We start from the raw sequence: 21,850 nt of genomic DNA, 5'->3' as shown, positions 1-21,850 counted from the left end.
AACCCCAGCAGGGGGCCGTTGCTGAGGGAAGACATCCCTAGCACTTGCAGAACCCCAGCAGGGGGCCGTTGCTGAGGGAAGACATCCCTAGCACTTGCAGAACCCCAGCAGGGGGCCGTTGCTGAGGGAAGACATCCCTAGCACTTGCAGAACCCCAGCAGGGGGCCGTTGCTGAGGGAAGACATCCCTAGCACTTGCAGAACCCCAGCAGGGGGCCGTTGCTGAGGGAAGACATCCCTAGCACTTGCAGAACCCCAGCAGGGGGCCGTCAAGAAAACAACTACATAGTGTAGTCAGACTACTCTCAGCACCTAAAGGTACAAGTGCTGGGATTAAAGGTATGTACCACCATCCCCTGCCTGGTACTTGGACCTTTAACCCTCATATTCAGGAGACAAAAGCAGTTAGAGGTCTGAATTCAGGGCTAGCCTGGGCTACATAGTGAGACCCTGCCTCAAAAAATAGTTACTTGGATCTTTCATTTCCCAGTTTCTCAATTTGTGAGCTTTTCAGAGATTCCTGACGATGGAATGTACAGTTGATGATGGCACCCAGCTGTTTCTTGGGGCACAGAAGCGTTGCTGGATAGTGACACTCTGCAAAAAGGTCCAGTGTGGCTCAAAGCTACAGGGAAAGATTTTTAGCACACTATTAAACCCCCTCATAGATATTTTTGTTTGTTTGTTTTTGATCAATCCATCGAACAGGCATATTTGGCTTTCTCTAAAGCACCCAATAACGGTAAGGTGGTATCCCTTCCCTTCAGGATGTGAGCTGCTAGACTGAGCGTGCTTTTCTAAAAATTACTCAAATGTGACTCTGGAGGTACACTTTTACTTCTGCATTGAGACTCACACTAGGTCACTTAGGTGGAATATCTCATTGCCCAGTAAGTAGTATGGAATGAAGAGTTCATTCAGTGTCTTTTCTTGCAATATTAATTTTTAATCTCAGAGCTGTTTCAGGGTTTTGGTATTTCAAGTTCTTTAAGGACCCCCAATTCAGTTGTTAGCTGGATGTGAAAATTCCCTGTAAACTGTGACAAGTATATTCCGCAGCCTCATCCTGGAAATAAATACACCAAACTGTTCAGTAAAATAGGGCTGAGGGTCAAAGCAGTCTTCTCAGCTAATGCTAAGCCCAAACCTTACCATCCACCCAACACTGCCTGTCCTCACTGCCTTTTACACTGCCATCTTCCTCTGTTTGGGCCACAGTAGCTTATACAGTAATTATACAGTAATACAGTTTTCCTGACCTGCCACTTTAATGATGTTGTCAAAGAAAACATGAACTAGGTCTGGTGTCAGTTTGTCTTGGAAAGCTCAGGGGAATGGTCCTAGTGATATTTTATCTTACAGTAGGATATCAAATTCCTATTATAGACTACCTTTAATGCCTTTCCTCTTTTAGCACTGTGCCAATTGTTGCTTAGAATTTCCTGATACTGGTTCAAGGCTCCTTTGGTAAGGAATCTCAATCAGGGATTAGTGAATATTCCTATTTAAGAGATGTTGCCACTCAAATGGACTCTGTATCCTTTGCCAGTCAACGACTCCATTCCTATCTCAGCTGGTTAGGCATTCCCCCTCCTTTCACTGCTATTCCCAGGGAGGCAGGAGAAGCCCCAACTGGACAGGCTGTATCCTGCTCTTGTTCTGAGTGAATCAAGTCCACACAGACAAATGCCAAAACCAAAAGTGGAGTACAGAGTAGCTGCTTTGTTTTCACAGTGGGTTCCAAAGGACATGGCTCCCATCTGAGACCCCACAGCAGCACTTCTGGTAGTGAAGCATGTGTGGCTGGACAAGTCTCTGTCACTTTCTCATTTCAATTAATATACTTTTCCAACCTCTGTATGTTAGATTTAGACCCTTTATCACATCAAAGGCACTGGTACCTAATGTCTTCCTACTTTGCACTTGCTATAGTACCCTTCACTTCTCTTGCAGTGCATTCCTTCAGGTTTCTTGATGCTCTGTGGTCTGGATCTGCTAGCTATCTGAACCCCTGGAGAAGCCTCACTTTAGCTTCTCTCCAAGCAGAGTGCTTTAAAAAAAGCCAAGGACAAACACATGCTTTCTACTCACAATTTAGTCAGAGTTTACCTGTATTTTGCTAAAAGGCTCTTGGGTATGTGATGAAGGGTCCTATTTATTTTCAATGGGATACACTTTGTAACAAATGTACAGAGAAAACAGCAAACCTGAGGCAGCCTGAAGAGAAATGGGGAACAAGAGAATGCATATATTTGGTAGGAAGTCTAAGGGGTAAGCTTTCATTTCTGTAGTGGGCAGCCACTGAAGACAATACAAGGAAGACAATCTATATTCAGTATCCAATCTCGTACTTTCTGCAGATGGTCTCACAACGGTTATAACTAAATCTTCTACCTCTATTTTCTTACTAAGAACCATGGGACTCTCAGTTTTGAGAAGATTAGGATCTCCTTGGAAAATCACTGTGCTCTCTAATGCTACTGACAGATGAGCTTAGACTCTAACACACAAACTGTCACTAATCAGAGCATCCTGTGACCCAGGGACCTTCTCCACACTCCAGTCTGACCACTGCTGGGTACCACAATAGAAGACTGCAGCATAGAAGGGGGGTTGGCATGCCTTCATCCCTAAGAGGAAACACACACGCAATGGCGGGTGATCTACTGGGCTCTTCATCATAAAACAGTGATAACTCAAGGAAGTTAAAACCCTAATGGAAGTGAACAATCTTGGCTGTTCTCCTCTTAGGGAATTCTCAGGCTACATTTAATCACGTCTTGTTTGCTGGACAGCAGAGTGCCGTTTTGTTGGCTTTTGAAAAACATCTGTAATGTTCCATACTAGACTGTCCATATTGAAAACTTAATAAATAGTACATTAAAATAAAGATTAATAAAAGATGATTGGTCATTAATGAAGAATTGATGTTAAACCACTCACTATCAAGTTAGGGAACTTTCTAGACTTAACTTCTTTTGTGTAAAGGACCCAAAAATAAAGATTCATTGAGACATACACACATAAACTAGCTTCCGCAAGTTATGGTCATTTCTACTGACCAGAGCATGAACTCCTCCACCCCCCACCCCTCACCCAACTCACCACTTAGAAACAATATTACTCTACTAGTCTATTTCATCTGTCTCTGCCTGCTACATTTAATATTTTGAATACTGACTTTGCATTTGTTCAATGCAGCTCATTCCTGTTGTAAGAAACGTGGTCATGGTGAATGTGTTGAGATGCCTGGAAACTCAGAGATGGTAGTATCCATACAAGTTCCATACAACATACCTGGCCCACTGGCCCAAATATATGCAATTCCAGGAAGGAATGGAGACTACATCTAAGAGGCTAATGACCTTGGAAGTGACACCACCCAAGAAGCCAGGGCCAATACCAGGTGCTCAGAAACTGCCATTGATTTGGCAATTCTTTGAGATAACTCCCACTGTGAGGTCTATTGCCAAAAAAACTGAAAACAGAAATTTAAGCAACAACAACAAAAAACTTGCTTCAAAATATCCAAAACAATACAATAGCAATAAAATAAATGAAAGCAACACTAATGTCTATCTCAAGAAAATGTTTAGAGCCAAACAAAGGAGTATTCATTGGTCATATGGAAGAATAAAGCAGTGACGCAGGCCATGGCATAAATAAACCTTAGAAACTTTATTCTACATTAAAAACAAAACACACCAGACATGGGCCATATGTTGTATAAATTCCTTTAAATTAAATACCCAGAATAAATATCCATTGAAATAGTAAGTAGATTCTGAGTTTTCCATGGCTGGGGAGAATGGGGTAAGAGGTCTGGTAGATATACACATCCCTGTGGTGTGGTGAGAATGTTCTGGAAGTAAACAGTGGTAATGGGTGTACAACACTGGAATGTAAGGATGCAACTATATTGAGAACTCACAAACGGGCAAGGCAATGGACTCTACATTGTTGTTTTCACTCCAGTTTTCATTCTCTTGACTGAACTTTTTAACTGAATGTGAGGGTCACAAAATACTGGCACCAGCAAAAGGTTTTGTAATATGAAATCATCAAAAAATTAATTCAAGCTAAAACACACGATGAATCCAAAGCATTTCTGGCAGTGCTCACCCATATCCCATTATGAAACTTCACTGCAGTCCTGGTTCTGAACAGACGACACTTAGCTTGGCAAAGTACATGACCACACTACTCCTCACAATGAGCATACTGCCTGAAGGCCCTCAACTCAGATGTGAGACTACTGTATGTTACGAACTAATATTTTATACTGCACACAAAATTTTCTTAAAGGAATAGAATGGCTTATTTATAAAAGATAAAAACTTCTGGAATATTTTCCTACTATCATTTCTTATCAGCAAATTTCTGCAATTTGTGATATTGTGTTAGAATGTTTGATTAAAAAATGCGTTTGAATTGCATAAAAACATTATTAAGCAAACTTGGCTTGATATTAGGATAGAAATTTCCAACAAAGTCTGAGTTGCCCCTTTTGTCTTTCTGTAATACGGTACTGCAAAGTGGATTCTCATGGCTGATTACTACAAATTCAGAATATCAAATGTTGAAGATGTTCTACATGCTGTGAGTTTCAAATATGAAACTAAGATGAACTTATTATGGAAAAAGTATCTATTTCATCAGTAGGTAAATTTACTTCCTTCTTTAATAAATGGTAAAATTATATTTTATCAAGTGATTGTTTTAATACAGATTTCTTTATGATTTACTATCAGTAAATACTGATTTGTATACTTATTTCATATACCTGCATACCTGGGGTCATGAAAGATATCTTGGCATAAAGGGGTTGAGAGTAAAGTGTAAGCAGTCCCATGCTAGCACAGAGAAAACAGCAGCCGGGTCTCTGCTCAGGCTGGTCCTCATCCGCCTCCTCCTCCCCCTCTTCCAGCAGTCACACTGCTTGTGCCTCAAGCAGAAAGGATAAACCTAATGAGTCCAAATGTCAGCACAATATAAATTACGGCAAGGGGGAAAAAGCAACAACTTGATGCATGGCTGAGGATCTGAAAGAGGAATGTCCACCATTGTTTGTGATTATGGATCACATCACAATCTAATAGCAATTTTTATTTAATCAATAATTTCCATGCTGGACAGACAGCCCTGTTACAGAGAATCGACAAACAGGTACTGATAGCGACAAGCCTCGTTATTAATCTTTCCTCTGCCGGCTTATCAGCCAAACTACTGTAAAAGGCACCACCAAGATGGATATTAGAAACCACCTTTTTCCGACCCCCACCTTCGTTTCTTTCTTCCTCACTTAGGCCATTCTGTGTAATGTAGACTCCACATCTATTTGCGTAACCTGGGGCTTGAGTGGCATAAAAAGGCAGTTCACATAAGCAATTTCACAATCTGTAGGACCTAGACCATTGCTTAGGGTTAGCCATTATAGGCTAATAAATCATATTTTCTCTTTGAGTTGTCAATCGCCAGCAAAACCTTTGTACAAGCAACGGAATCTGTAATTCCGTAAAGGCTTTTCATCTTGAAATAAGATGCTCTGTGCTGATAACAAGAATAATCCCCTCCTGATCAAGAAAAATCAAATCAAATCTGCATTTTGCCAATTAAAGCTGCTGCCAGAAGCCAAATGGCTCGGCACTGAGACTCCACTGAAGTTTATCTCTGCTAAACACAAGGAGGAGAACCATTAGACTGTTTCCTTTGTGGCTTGACTGCTTTATCTGGCTGTGGAAGTTGTACTGAGCAAGGTGTGAGAACATTCAACACCTCTGGGAAAAGCCACCAGGAAGACCTGTTTCTCATGAGCCAGGAGCACTTCCCTGTCTGTTATGTAGTGCTCTCTAGAAAACAGGAGCTCCACATGTGTCAAGCAAAAACCTGGGTGGGGTAGCGGGAAATGGTGAGTGTCCTTAAGAGACATCAACAGCATCCTGAGCAGCAACATATGATATTCTCAGAACTCAAGGTTATAAACTCAGATTTGGAAATGAGGCGCACCAAGAAGAAAAAGAATGAAAAAATGCAATGCATTAATAATACCTGCAAAATCCTATTGGCACTAAAAATGTGACTATCACTATTGTAGGCAGCTGCTAAAACTTTTATCAACAATAATTTGCTTTTCCAATCCCTGATAAACCAACTTAAAAAGCCCTAGAATCTCAAAACCCTTAAGTAATAGGCATTAGTCAAAGACAAGGACTCAGTCCATCTTCACAACCAACTCTGACACGACTCTTTTGTGTCTGTCATTTATAATGACCACATTCGCTGCTTAGAACTGTGAAATACCTTGAAACTGTCTCCCTAGGTTTTATAAAGAATTTTAAATAATCTGCACTGTAGGCCCCCCTTGCGTCTCTGTCCTACGACAACCCTGCCCTCTCCAATGCAGGGAGACAGATCCACAACAACCAGGGTTCTGCAGAGCTAAGCTCAAGGCAAGACTATCCTGAAGATCTCTGAGATGAAAGCAAATTCCCCTCATTACTTCATCCAGAATAGAAGACAAGATGCCTACTCCTACAGTCCCATTCCCTCGGTCCTCGGTCTCCCTCCTACCACCCTTCTACTCTTCCTGAAGATTGATGCTTGCTAATCTGTTCAAAATGTGTAACATGAACCACTCTGTGGTTTTATTTCAAAACCAAGTAAATGCCAAAGAGCCCAACCCATTAGTGTATTAGGTATATTTATGAATAAAATTTTCCTACACTGTTAATTCCCTCCTGCTATCTTAACATACAATACTAAACACCTTACTGTATCCATCAATCTTTCCCTGTTTGAGTCTATTTGTTTGCTGAAGACAATGTTTGCACCCAATCCCCATAAGACCTTCCATTTCCTCCTCAACACCTTCACCTTGTTTTCCATTCATCCTGATTATATATGGATAATACTTCAAAACAGCCTACCCTGAGGCTCCATACCAGAAATTATACACAAGATGAGTGTGTCAGGTGTGGTCCTTGAGTGTGCCCCCAGTCCCAGCACTCCAGGACTGATTCTCACATAACTTTTCCTTCTAGACACTGTGCCTACAGTTTGCATAGTGGTCACCAGGTAGTGACTCAGCAGCCCACAGACAAAGCATGTGCTACAGAATCAATGGATTACTTACTGTTTCTGTTTAATGAAACAAAAGCCAAAGGTTTCCTTGGCCTAGCCATTCACTTTACTTGAGTTCATCGACTCTATTTCCAGTAGATTCAGTTTTCCTTGGCTGAAAAAAACCTACTACCCATGGTACTTTAGACTATCTCCCAAACAAAGTCAAGCATGAAAACAAATAAAAAAGGTTTAATACTATCATATCACCACTTTAGAGATGAAATATGGGAACTAAAGCTGTAGGCAATGGGATAAACTTGTGTTGGGGCAGCTTTAGAAAAAGCATCTCCACCTCACTATCTGGAGTTCTCAGAACATATCTCTGGTGACTGGACAAGGTAGGGTGGAGTAGGCTGGCTTGCATTTAAGGCCTTGGCCTATATATACTTTTTTGAGTGTAAGACTCTTACACATTTTCTTGCTGACATTAATTGTTGTAGAAATAATAATTCATCCCTGGCTGCATTTGGCTAACCTTAGAAAAACATAAATGTCCCTGAATTTTCAAAGTCTTTACATTAGAAATGGCTTCCTGCTCCTGGAGCTGGTTTATGTCAAAGCAGATACGTGATCTCCAACTGAACTCGCTATAATTTCAGAGGCTGGAGTCCTATTCACATCCTTGTGACTGCAGAAAAAAAATGCTGTCATTTTTTTTCCACAGAGAAGAGAGGCTTGGCTGGCAGTGGGTCTTGCTGAGAATTACTGAGTGACCAACCTTAGCAAGTATAATTTCCAAGAAGCTCTGCCAATGTATACATAGGAACCCTTACCTCCCTCCCCACTTGCCCACACATAGATTTGGTGTTTTTGGTCGCAGATTTTTCAAAACAGGTCAAGCCATCCTTACTTTTTAATCAAAACATTCCAAAGTAGGAGGATTTTTTCTTCAATGATCACTCAATGATCACTGACAGTAGGGCAGTTTGGGGGACAAATACAGGCCATTTTGCCTTCCAGGGTAGAGTTAATAGTATGTGTAGGCAATTCTGGTTATCCCATTGAGGGATGAGGTGTTACAGGCACTCAGTGGCAAAAATGCTTTTCAACATCTCAGTATGTAAGATAGTGTGCAACAGACAATGACCTACTCCAGAGCTGAGGATGAGGTACTTGGGTTTAGTGATACTCTTAGGAGAGTCTTCAAAAGCATCCCAGAACACTGAACATACAAAGAGCCTCTAAAGGTCAGCATTACACAAGCAACTGGGAGAAGGGACCCAGAGCCCTCTCAGGTTCTCTGAGGACGTTTTGTGAACTGGAGATACGGTCACCAACTTTTAGATATTGGTTTCATGCAGATATCCCTATTTGAACATAGTCAAAGAGCAATCTAAAGCAGGTTTCAGTGGTATAACAACCTCTAAATAGCCTTTTTTTCTCTTTTATAGGAAGAATAACTAACATCATACTGGGGAAGATTTTATGATAAGGGAAGCTCAAAGTTTTACGTTTCCTCATCAACTTCTTTCAACTGAGTTGACCAGTTCTTTTTTTTTTAACGTAAATTGTTTTCTTTTTTTTAAATTAAAATTAGAAACACGCATGCTTCAAATGTGAATCACAGATTCCCCCCCCCAGCTTCACCCCCACCCCCCCCCACCCCCAGCCCAATCCCCACATCATTCCCCAGGAAGGGTGAGGCCCTCCTTGGGGGGATCTCCAGAGTCTGTCATTTCATCCAGGGCAGGACCCAGGCCCTTCCCCATGTGTCCAGGCTGAGAGAGCATCCCTCCATGTGGAATGGGCTCCCAAAGTTCATTTGTACGCCATGGTGAACACTAATCTACTACCCAAGGTCCCAGAGATTTCTGAGGCCTCCTCACTGACACTAAATTCATGGAGTCTGGATCAGTCCCCTGTTGGCCTCTTAGCCATCAGTCTGGGGTTCAAGAGCTCCCCCTTGTCCAGTCAGCTGTGTCTAAGTGTGTTTAAGTGTGCATGCCAGTGCTGGGACTGAGTAGTAAGTGTATAGCACTCTCTAGCACATACAGCATTTGACTGGCTCCAGCTAGCAACAACTAACATAAAACCAGCCTTAGAACTGACACAGAAGTCCCAAAGACCAACAGAATCATCTCACCATCCTCCCCAACCTAATCTTCAAAAAGAAACCCAAGTTGGAATTGCCTCATTTGGACCTGCTGTCTGTTTCTCACTAGGCCCACTGTAAGTGATCTCTGCTTGGCCTTGGATATTGTGGACAGTATTTATTTTCACGACTGTTTCACAGTCTGATAAGTGAGAAAATAATGTCTGAAAGGGTCAAAGGGTGCCTGGGAGGGCATCTGGAGAGTGAGGGCAGGGATGAGGCTGCCACTCAGAATCTAGCTGGGCCTACGGGGTGCTTTAGCATTGGGCCACAAAGCTCTTGTTCCCTGACCTTTCAGACCAATCTCTTGGATATATTTTCACGGAAATGCTTTCTGCAGGTGAAATTTAGTCAGCAACTTCACAAAGAATATGACCCTTAAGGCACAGTCACTGCAGAGTTTCTTGGAAGTGTGTAGTTTTTGAGTCTGTATTTTATGTTACATGTTAACTAGCAATTCCATGTAGAAGGAAATTAGATCAAAATCTTTACTTGTTCATTTTAGATTTTTTTTGTGCACATGAAACTAATCTCTGACTCATGTAAGAAACCATTCTCACATCTTAAACCCAATTTTCTCTTAGTCAAGGATGGACAACATAACTCCAGTAAAGTGATTAAACATTAGACAGAAAGTATAAAATGCAAATTTAGGATGAGGATATTAATATGAAAACAATATATTCACATCAAACCTTTCCTGTGTTATTAAAGATACAATTCTTAGCAAGTTAGATGATTTTTCTTTACATATACACCTCTGATATTAAAATCAAAGCCCTTAATTTTTATGGTGTAGATGTATAGAATGTTTCTAGCTGGCAGCAAAAGTGATTATAAGGGAACTTCAATCATGCTTTTAAAGATCAAAATTTGTAGGATATGAAAGCATTTATAACCCAGGTAGGTGGTTAATCACTCCACAAAAAGAAAAAAAAATGCCACCATGCTTAAAAGATCCAAACAGAGGATTACATTTACTTAAATGCCTCCCAGTTGAAGTCGGATGTTATCATAGATACATCTCATGATCTCTGATGTCAGTCTTAAGACACCATCCATCCCCATTTGCCATTGTCAAAGAACCATTCATTGTCCTAGGTCATGCAGTTTGGAATTATATTGAAGAATAAAACTGCTAAGAAATACTTTTACTCTCTTAGACAGTTGAGTTGTTCAAATCGAGGTCGATGATTGAGTGTCAAAATAACAGGTGAACAAGAGGTACAGTGATTATACCATTTTTCTTCAGATCTCAACAGGGATGTTTTTAAGCACAGGTGGCCAAGTAACAGTGATAACACCACCCTGAGATATACAATATTCACATTTATCCCCCCCACCCCTTTTTCTTTTTACAAAGTCTTGCAATGCATCAGTGGAGACAGTGTCATTTGCCACTGAAATGTTCAGGTTTCAGAGGACATGAGATGACCTTGAACTTCCTGCTATGGGAATTTCAAATGTTCCAACCGCCAAAGTAAAAAACAACTTACTTTTAGAACAAAATTCATAGAATTATTTGCAAAGCTCAGCAAAGCCTGGAAGTTAGGCTGAGCCTCTTCCCACAACACAAGCCAAGTCATACAAGTAAGCAGAAGCAAGAGCAAACACTGAGAACTGACACTGCCCAACTTTAGAAACACATTTACATTTAAAATGTGGGTCCTGTGTAATATAATGCACAATAGCAGAGTCTGGCCAATTCAAAACTGAAGAGAAACATGGGCTTTCAGCTTATCCTGAAACATAGAATATGTGCCTTTCAGAAGTCAGGTTTGGATCTTGACAAATCAATAAGACATACAATCAGTCAAAAGGACTTGTAGTTAACTTCACTGCATATTCTTCTTGTGCTTTTGTTGCTTTCTATTTTAACTGATACCAAGAAAGGGACAAAGTATAACAAAAGCCTGGTGAGTAAAATACATGTCTATTTTCCTAGCTTCTGGTAATAAAAGTAAATATATCACTAGCTGCCTGGAAAGCATCTAGGCCCAGCTATAATTATCTTGCTGAGAAATGAAATTAATTACACACCGCTGTGATAATAGATCCCGCAGCAGCACACCTAGAATAACAACCATTTGGGAAAGGAAAGGAGCCTGGAGTAAAAGCGAAGAGGAGGAGAAGGCAATATTCTGTCTGTCTGTTCAGACAGTAATAGACGAGGTAATCTGTTCCCTAGAACACGCACTGCACTGCAAGTGAGACTACTGGCTGGCAAAGTCAGCCAGTTCCTAATTCTCTTCTTCAACTTTGCGATTTGCTAATGGGAAACACATGTCTCTCTTTTGCACCAAGTTCAAATAGCTCTGGAATTCCAACCTTGCAGCTCAGCGACTGAAGCAGAACAAGGGGAGAACTTGTCAGGATTTAAGGGCTTTCAGCAAAGCCCTTCAATTGCAGCCAGCACCCTATTCCACGGCAGGATATCAATTATAGATAGTGACTTGCTTTAGCAGGCAGTCGGGACTGTCAGACACTAGATAGACAACCATGAAGAATCATGAATCTTTCTATTAACTGTAAGAGGGGGGAAAGAATGGGTCATGGCTATAAATAAGGCAGAGCAACAGAATGGTTTAACACCTTGCCGCTTGGTTGTATGTGGCACGGAAATCCAACTAATCAGAAAATGTCTGCTCTTCAAGGAAGGAAAGTGGTAAGAACCAAAATGGTTATTGCCTCCCCCTGTCACTAAAAACAGGCTTTGCAACTGGTATATATTCTATCTGCCACCAAAGTAATTAGGTAGACTTGAGGTACCTGTTACTATAATCAACAAAATATAAAGCCCCTATTCTGTACTGGGCCACCACAAATGCTTCCAGTAGCACCCAGAGCAGGAAGGTATACTTGTTAAAGGCAATGAAAAGGCCACTGAAATGCATAAATGTGGAATTTCTACTCTTTAGATGGGATCTAAGCACTAAGAAGGGGAGGACTTTGACTCAGTTTGCTTACTCTTGTAATTTTGCTTAGACTAAAATTAATGTCATAAAGGTTAACACACTGGAATTTGACTAAATCCTGAAGCCAATCTCTTTTATCTCATTTAGAACTTTAAAGCTCCACTTTGTGTGTGTGTGTGTGTGTGTGTGTGTGTGTGTGTGCGTGCAAAGTCATGATGTGTGAAGATAGGTTCCATGTAATCATAAATACTGTGGTCATTCAAGCTGCAGCTCCAGTAGCCTCCTTATAACTATTCCAAGCTATAACAAAACAGGGGAATCTCAGTATCAAGATTACATAGAATAACACAAAAGTTTCTGCCTTTACAATGCCCTTACAACATGAGAAGGGGAAAACCCAAACCCAAGGCAGCCTTACATGAGTTAGGCAGTGAAAAGGTTAAGGTGCTGCCACACCCCCCATCCTCCCTGGGAGCGTTCCCAGCATATGCTACTCTTTGAGAATAATTTTTCATGGGGGAAAAAAAGAATTCCTAACTCCTCCCCTCTTAGTATTACAAGGCCTTTGTGATTTCCATTAAAGGAGTCAGCACAGATAGTCTCATTAAGACATACTTGAATAAAACTAAAGAAGAAAAAAAATTCCATCAAATTACATGTGTGGAAAAATCTGAAAATATACCTTAATTAAAACCATTTGACTTAGTTTTTTGCTGTACTTGAGAAATCTGTCTTTCTACTTATACAAATACAAAGTGAGACAATTTACAAAGAAAGGGGGAAGGAGGTCCTGATGGTGAGATGTGAAATATAACCTTCTATACATCAGGTTTCTCATAATCTGTTATGCTGAACTTAATGCTACTAGGTAACTGTGCAAGACACATTACCGAACAATCTAAGCTGCAGAAACAACCATTTAAAAGCTCACACAACATACAAAGCACAGAGATTTTTATAATTTTAGTGTTTAATGAAAATAGAAGGCTACAATGAACAGGTCATCCATGAGGCAAGCACACTGTAAGGTAAGAGGTGACTATGAATGTCTTCAGTGTACGTGCTCAAGAGAAAAAAGCAAGCACTACAGGGGTGCTCGGTCAGACTCTACCACCGAGGAAGCACAAGAAATTGTCCTATTTGGTTAAACCATCTTTAGTGCCATAATGGGACCCTGTGCTTCTATAGAAATTATCTGAGCACGTGTCTTCATATTCCACAAACCCAAATGCTGTTTCCCTGTCAGTTGTTCTTGGCCTCATTTATCCATAAGGCTCTACTGGCCTTTGAGACTCTGCCAAGCATGCTGAAGCCTTGGTGAAGGATCTATGAACATACTATGTTATCGGAAACAACGCTAGAAAGTGAGTAAAAGATACTTGGCCTTGCATTGGGAAGAGAAGGAAAGGTGCCCCAATGTGACTCCTGTAGGGTATTCATCACTAATACAATTCCTTTCCATGCAAGTTTTAACCCACAATGTTGCTTTTGGGTCAAAAATAAAGCACCAATTGCTACATACAGTATTAGGAGACTCTTTAAACTTTGAAGTCTACAAGAGGAAATAAAGAAACCATCTGTTTTTGTAATTTTTCATATTGTTACTGGGTCTTGGAAGGGGAATCAAACTTAGTTAAAAGGTTAATAATAATTCATGTCCAGCTTACTATTACTCAATAACCATCAAAGCCTCTAACTCAAAATAGTGTTTTCTGGCTTACAGGATCAGAGTCATTACACTCTCTATTGAAGACTTTATTGAATTTTACACTAAGCTTTAGCTGACTGAACAGGTCAAGCACCGTGGCTCAGAGATTTCTTTATTCTCAGAAAAATCATAAAGCCCTCTCCAGTTTTCAGTGCTGCCAGCTAAGAAACTTGACTCCGTGCAGGGTCAGAGAAGCTGCCCTCATGCAAAGGTCACCGAGTTTGGAAGCCCAGTCCCTGAACACCAGTCACTTACATGCACAAGCTGATCCTGGGTGTCGAACTCCCTTGTGCAGCCTTCCCAGTGGCAGTTTGTCTCATAGATGACTTCAGGCTCCTGCTTGCTTTCATCTTTGTCCCCTTCCTCCTTGACTAGGGTTGTTCCTTCAGGCTGTTCCTGTTGTGGGGGAAGGCAGGAAGCAGAGAGGGTAAATCAGGCCCAGGCAAGGGAAACACAAGAAAGCAGATACTGGGCTTCGTTTGCTTCCCTCTGACCTCAACTTTTCAAGAATATGAAAGGAAGCCAGGTATATCCGCTGGGTTTTTGGAATGAAGAAGTCTAGCATTTGTATGCTTTTTTTCCTGATATACTTAGATCATTTTAATTTGTGATGTTAGACAGTAGGTCAATCATAACAAAAACAAAAAGGTGAAAATCAGACCCTGCTCCTGGAATATAAACCAAACTGACACCTTAAAAATCAAATCAAAACAACAACAAAACAACAAAAAACAAACCTGAGGTAAAAAAACTAAAAAACAAAAACTATAAAAGTATAAAGTATTTAGCCTCCCCCAAACTGGTCCTATTTTGATTGGCTGTTTTGATTCCCTTCAATATGTTTGTTTCTTGTTATATCTTATAATGCAAGGAGATGGCTTTTGAACACTTAGTTCTTTCCCCTCATATGAGAGGCACTTTGTGGGCTTTTCCTTTAGAGATCATGCCTTCTTGACTTAGCCTCTGGTTTCAGGGAGATGTTCGTCTACCTCACAGTTGAGGCCAGGAAAAGACAGTGCCCTATCACAACCTTATTCCACCCTCTAGGTTCTTACTGAGGAAGTCTGGGCCTCACTTCAATAAAGCTTGGGTTGAAGCATATTGATGATAGCAAGGTTCAGACTCTATGAACCTTTAGCCTTTCATTCAGCTCTGATTGGGGGACAATGACTCTGATTAAACTTATCGTGTCTGGCTCAAAAGCATATGAAATGGCAATTTGGACATAACCTACATACTCTTCAGTGGAACCAGACCTAAGTGACCAGCAATATAGTCCAGAATCTATCTGGCTATGCTTCAATCTTTCTTGGTTCTCTGAGTCCTGTGAGAAGCAGCAAAAGAAATAACGGAGGACACAATCCATGAAAGAGTCACCAGAAGCTCTGACTCAGCTTAAGCATGGGTTCAGAAGCTCAGGGACTGTGGCCCAAGGTTAGGGATGAGAAGCTTAGTCATACCTATGGTCAGTAACAGATGAGTATGGCCAGCAACTCTATGTACTGTGATGGCTTAGACTTCTAGGCTGTCTCACCTATAAAGAACATGCACCCCACATAAATTCCTTCCTTGTTGGTATTTCTTTTTGAACCAGAGAAATGAATTCAATTGATCCCTAATTAGCTCATTTTCATACACACAGCAATGTCAAGAATATGGTGAGTGGGTAAGAAAATGTTACGTATGAGTCTGGAGGAGGGGGAACTGACCCAAAGTTACTATGAGAGTAGTAAGAGCTGGTTTATGAAGCCTAGGTGTCTTACCTGCTGTCCCCGTGACCCTGGACTGGGGAGGTCTTCATCGGGTTTGATCTTGGACCGTTTATTATGCATAGGATCGCCGGTGCTGCTCACTGCAGACTCACTTGTGGGCTTGTTCTGTCGGCCATATTTGCAGCCGCAAGGAAAAATGAGGTTTGATTAATAACTAGAGCCTAAGTGAAAATGTTACTGAAAACAAACAAGCTTATTAGATGATAAGGCACCGATTCTGATAATGCCAGTCTCCCATAGTAGAGTCCAGATGACATGACCAAAACTAGACAATGCCTTCATCGGCATTCTTCACTTTTGACTTTTGAGTATTGATTGCTTGGGGCTTTTTAAAGGTTGAAGAATAGAGCAAGAGCCCTACACTTTAACAAGCTAAAGTTATATCTAGAAGAGTTGAGTTTGGGTGGGAGATCAGTGACTTCACTATTAGTGAAGTTCATCAATTAGCTTCTAGATTCTTCTTTAAATCACACCAGGCTGGCAAAATATAGAGAGACTGGAGGTTTATGTTTACTTTAGAATATTATACGGTGCTCAGCAGTAGCCTGGTTACAGTAGAGGGAGTGGACAGTGCCTGGGAGTCTACAAACATGGATTATCAAAAGATGTACTTTATAGATGGTTCTAGTAGGTCCTTATCAGGTATTATACTTTTAAATGCTAAGCAAATGGCTCTGATGCAATATGTCCTGGGTCACATTCATCAAAGCTGAATATACCTCTGGAGAGAGAAGACAAGATGTCCATGTGAAATTTCAACAATGATGAGCTCTATGACACTAACATCCAGTGTAATGACAAGATCTCTGTTGACCAAGATGAAATAATGCCGTGTCTCTCACCTGTGAGGACTCAGAAGGGCCAGAGCTGACTTGGACAGGGTTGAGAACCGTTGGGATCCCAGGGATAGGTCTCTGTGTTGGAAATGTTGGAGCAGGGTGGATGAGTGGAGGGCTGTGTCCAAATGCTGAGCCTAAGCTTTGCTGTCGGCTTAGGATTTGTTGATGCATATGGAGAGACACAGGGGCAGAGGGGTAGGTGAAGCTCAAAGCAGGGCTGGAGAGGAAGATAAAAAGGAAAAGTATCACATATGCTGACATCAGAAACTCTCACAGCTTTAACTGAAGTCACCCAAACCTCACCAGGTCTGTGTGTTTCAGTGAGAACTTAGAAACAATGACTGCCAAGTGTCTTGAACAGTTGCAAGAAAAAGCAGAACACTACGAGCAGACATGTGTGCACATCTTCTCCACATCACAGCCCTGACACAAGATGTTAGAAAGTGGAAATAAGGGCATCGGCTCAATAATAACTATTTATTGCAATAACAAACTTTATATAAAAAAGAGAATGGGTGACTATATGCTTTATAGTACTTTTATGTGCTCTGGGTCCTGCTTGTTCTGTGCATGGAGCAATTCCTTTAATCTTAGCTCACACCGATCGCTTTCATATGTCTCCAGATCTTATTACAAGAGGAAAGAAAATCAATTGGTTAAATGTGTTTTGAACACCATGCTTGTCATATCACTCATTTGTTTGTAAAGATGGAAAGCTTGGTTCATCCAGAATGCCACCTAAAGAATTTCCATCAGTGCCGTCTGGTTACAGAAGCTGATGGATTAACCTCTCCCCACTGAAATCAGTGATCAATGGGCTTTGATGGGGGAATATTCCGATGGGACAGCACAGCTCCCTCCTCTAGTGCAATGACACTGAGTATCTATTATAGCCCATTATGCATGCTAATGCCTGTCACCACTTTATTTTGCCACCTATATCCCAGGCCACAGTCAGTTTTCAGGAGCTGCTACTTATACTGCAGGATACTCCAGTCAATGGCCAGTGGCCACAGGCATCTTTGGGTGAGCACAGTTTAGGAATCAAAAGCAACAGCAGACTCTGGAGGACATTTCCAATGGCTTAAAAATGCATGGAAAATCATAACTCCCTATATGGAAAACTCTCCTCTATACACAATAATGTGATAATAAATTTACACACATGCACACATGCGTGAGAGCACACACCCACGCAACTGTAATGTTAGCCAGAAAGAACCAGAGTTTCTCATAATATTAGAAGTAGAACTCATGCAAATTTCCAATCTGGTGGGTTAATTACTATTGCTGCTAAGCACATTAACTGAGAATAAAATAATTACAATAACAAAATTCAAACCATTTCAACAACTTTAAGTAATAATCAGAGATATACTCCCCTCATTAATGTGATTCTACATTTTTGTCTATTTGACTATGGCCCATAAAAGTGCGGCTTCAATGGGAATTCATTACTATTATTCCTACAGAGAGGTTTCCTTTAAAATGGCTTGCCCATTTTAAGACTGAATACCATCAAGCATACCCTTGGAGAAATCCAGCAGGCTTTGAGGGACTCTCCTTTCATTTTACAATGTATTTCCTTAATAAAGGAAAGCAAAAACATGGTAAAAACAGTGATTGTTCACAGTAGGTTAGAGGAATCAGTAGTAATATTCTGTTTTTGCAGTGCTATAGTTCCTGCCTGTATTTCTGTAAGAAACCATGAATGATTATAGCAAGACTCACCTAAGGTAGCTGTATGGATGATTGATAGGGCATTAATCAAAAGATGCATATCTACCTCAGAATTTGTTCACAAGCTTTCTTCTAATAGCTGATTTCATGTTCACTGAGCTCTGTGCCAGTTTGTCCAATTTATTTTTCAGTGTACAAGCCATTCATCAAAACCCACAATGATTTAACACCTCCCCCTCCTTTAGGTGAATGGGTGTTACTAAGTGTAACTACCTTATTCTACTCATTAAAGAAACAAAACCCAGAGATCCCACTTCAGGTATAATTAGAGCGTCAACAGTCCCTGCATTAACCTTTATACACATTTTTAGTTTCTCGGGGGCCTGAACTATCCAGCAGGTCTAAGAAACGAAACTCAGGAAGAGGCCACTGACACTTCAAACTGTGGATGACATCAAATTGTAGACTTAAAAACGGAGTTCCTAATTAGGAGTCAAGACTAGTAAAGAATAATACTTCACAAAGCAGAAAATGGCCTTGCTTTTTGTATACAAGCAATTCAATAGAATTCACTGTATACAGAATGATGAACAAGATAGGTATATTTTTAAAGGTATCGGAGCAGATGAGTCAATGCTCAGCATTCCTATAAAAGTTCCTTAGTACCACAGTCCTCTCTGCCCATGGGTACCAAGAGTTTGAGATTTTTCAGCACACTTTTGCAGCTCTCGCTGGGGTTTACTTTTCACTAGTGAAACCAGGTAGCTGAAATATACGCACTAAAATTTACTTGAACTTCTAGTTAGCAGGTGGGCAGGGTCATAGCAAGGGGAGTGCTGCTCTATTAAGTTTCGGCTTCTCGGTACAGAGGTGGTCACTCTCTAAGTTGGCACTTTCTGTGCTCCCTGCCCAGATTCGTTTGCCTCTAGAGTTAAGCATGAAGCTCTGGGCTCCCGCCTCTTCCACTGCTTTTAGAGGCTGCTCGCGATCCCTGGCTCCAGTCACCATTTCACTCTGGTTCTCTCTCTCACTGACTCTAGCTCTTCTCTCACAGGACCCTGGTCATTAATTTAAATGACACAGACAATTCATAATAAAATCAAGATCTGCAGCTTAACCACACCTTCAAAGAAAGTAACTTGTTCATAGGTTCCAGGTAATTAGAATGTGAGTACCTTTTGGGGGTCATTATTTTGCCTAGCATCTTCAGGATAGTGTCAATTAAAAAGAAGAGAGAGAGAGAGAGAGAGAGAGAGAGAGAGAGAGAGAGAGAGAGAGACAGAGAGACAGAGAGACAGAGAGAGACAGAGAGAAAGAAAATGAAGTCTTCCCCTGAAAACTCCAATCAGACACTGTATGCACCAAACAGCAGTACTTAGAGTCTCTCTCAAAAGTCCTAGTAAAATAGTGCATGATTCCACAATTTTCTACAAATACAATGTATCAATATTATTAAAATTTCTTATATAACCCAGGGCCACCTGCTAGGGCTGTCACTATCCACAGTGGGCTGTGCCCTCCCAGGATATCACTAATCAAGAAATGTACAGAAAATTCTTTAAAAAAGGTTGAGAGACAGAGACACAGACACACACACACACACACACACACACACACACACAGAGAGAGACAGAGAAAATATGGCTCATAGACTTGCCTACTGTCAATCAGACGGGGGCGATTTCTCAACTGAGATTCCCTCCCCAGATACCACTAGGTAATGTCAAATTGACAAAAAATGAACCAGCACAAACACACAAGCTAGAGATTGGTACTCACTGAATAACCAATGTTAGTACTAATTGATCTTTACTTATTAAAGAATAAAAAAGTAGGAAAATGTGGGTTTTAGACAGTTGACTAATCAGAACCAGCTTATAGTTTGCTTAACAGAGCTCTGAATGGCATGACTGACAGGCAGAATCCCATGCACACCTGAGTCAGAGCTGCTCAGTCAGGTCCATCTCTCACACAGTGCTGAGGGGAATTCAGAGTGAGCCACAACCCTCTATTTGGAAAGCAGTTCATTTTCTCAAAGACTTAAAAACAAGACCTTTGAGCCAGAAAGACAGTTCAGTAGTTAAGAGTACTTGCTGCTATTACAGAGGACTGGGGTTCAGTACCTAGCACCCACACGTCAACTCACAACCATAATTCCAGTTCTAGGGAATATGATGTCCTCTTTTGGCCTTGGTGAGCCATCAAGCACATATTTGGTATACATACATGCCTGTAGTCAAAACACTCATATGCACAATTTTTTAAATCAAAAATAAAAATTTAAATAAGATTTTCAAAATCTGAATCTGAACATTCTAATTTACATATTGTAGTAAATAATATAGAAGCTTCCTGTACAGATATCTCCTGTTAAAATCTAACCAACTACCCTCAACTGGGTAAAATTAGGATGGTAGCAAAACAATTAAATGTCATTAGTTATATACATCTCATTCATTAATTCTAGAAATTTGAACTGAGTACTTTCTGTATGTCTTGTCATGTCTAGCCAGAAAGCTAAATACTAATTATAATAAATAAGAAAAACTTTAAAACAAAAAATCATGTTTGATACACATAACTCTATCACACCATAAGTTATGAGCCTCTCTCTCTCGCGCGCGCGCGCCTTATGACCAGCCAGTAACTCGCATTTCTATTTAATTTTTAGAACAACAGATTAATATATGGGACACTAAAAGTTCATTCTGTACATATAAGTCATTAAATATTAATTCAACCCTACTATAAACAGGCATTTCAAAGTCATTGTATTCAAATCACATGGAAAATTGCATTAAAGGAGCTTACAAAAAGACCCTCTAATGTGTTCTTAAAGTTTTCAGTAATTTCATATGTGTAGTGATGCTAGATTTCTTTTCTTTCTTTCTTTTTTTTTTTTTTTGAGACAGAGTTTCTCTGTATTGTTTTGGAGCCTGTCCTGGAACTCGCTCAGTAGACCAGGCTGGTCCCGAACTCACAGAGATTTGCCTGCCTCTGCCTCCTGAGTGCTGGGATTAAAGGAGTATGCCACCAGCGCCCAGCTGCTAGATTTCTTAATAATCGTGCTATCAGTAAAGCAACATGGTTTGGACAGATGAGTCCTTTACACTGGAAGAGCTGATTGTTTTTGCAATAAAATGAAAACAAAGAAGAGGATACATTGCTCAGCACTGGACATGCAAAGGTAAAAGCTGGAGTACATTACAGTCACACTTAGTATTATATTGGAACTTCTTATTTTTCTGTTAATTTTTAAAAAGCAGTATTTTTCCTGAAGATAACCGTTTTTCCTTATAGTAACCACGGCATTTCCCACTCCTACATAATGATAGCCGGAGGTGTTATTCTTCTTTCTTTCTTGTGTCAAACTACAACGAACCTGGGGGTCACGGGTAGCTAGGCAGTTAAATGTTCCCCACCTCTGTCTGATCTACACAGATGCAGTGGAAAGCCTCCCAGGTTTCTGAGTTCATCTAAGATCTCAGAGATCTAGAGTGAGCTGAGCCAAGCTGGTCAGAAAGGTGGCTAATGAGAGAATGGAGTTACATGACCGCTCTGCAGCAGACGGCAAAAGACAGAGCAAGTCAAACGGGCCCAGCTCCTAAATCCAGTGAATTGTGTAAACAGTGACTCCTCTGGATTAGGAGGAATGCCTTGTTTTAAATGTAAGCTGTACTCTCCTTAGTGACTACCAATAGACATATATTTTCTAAATTGCTG

At 40.7% G+C, this 21,850-nt stretch overlaps 1 protein-coding gene across 2 annotated transcripts in view; it reads right to left on the bottom strand.

The window, feature by feature from the left end:
• Gli3 (GLI family zinc finger 3) overlaps window positions 1-21,850 on the bottom strand; it is a 256,145-nt gene that overhangs the window by 50,104 nt on the left and 184,191 nt on the right. For both annotated transcript variants that reach the window (XM_013114613.3, XM_040755627.1), the window contains 3 exons: window positions 16,451-16,664; window positions 15,600-15,713; window positions 14,092-14,232 (listed from right to left, as the gene is read on the bottom strand). In XM_013114613.3, coding sequence (XP_012970067.1) covers window positions 14,092-14,232; window positions 15,600-15,713; window positions 16,451-16,664 — 469 coding nt within the window. The remainder of the gene's footprint in view (window positions 1-14,091; window positions 14,233-15,599; window positions 15,714-16,450; window positions 16,665-21,850) is intronic.

Source organism: Mesocricetus auratus, unplaced genomic scaffold (genome assembly GCF_017639785.1).
Source record: "Mesocricetus auratus isolate SY011 unplaced genomic scaffold, BCM_Maur_2.0 Super-Scaffold_100013, whole genome shotgun sequence".
NCBI lineage: Eukaryota > Metazoa > Chordata > Mammalia > Rodentia > Cricetidae > Mesocricetus > Mesocricetus auratus.
Note: the sequence above shows the minus strand (reverse complement) of the source record. Positions and strands in the feature narration are given on the sequence as shown.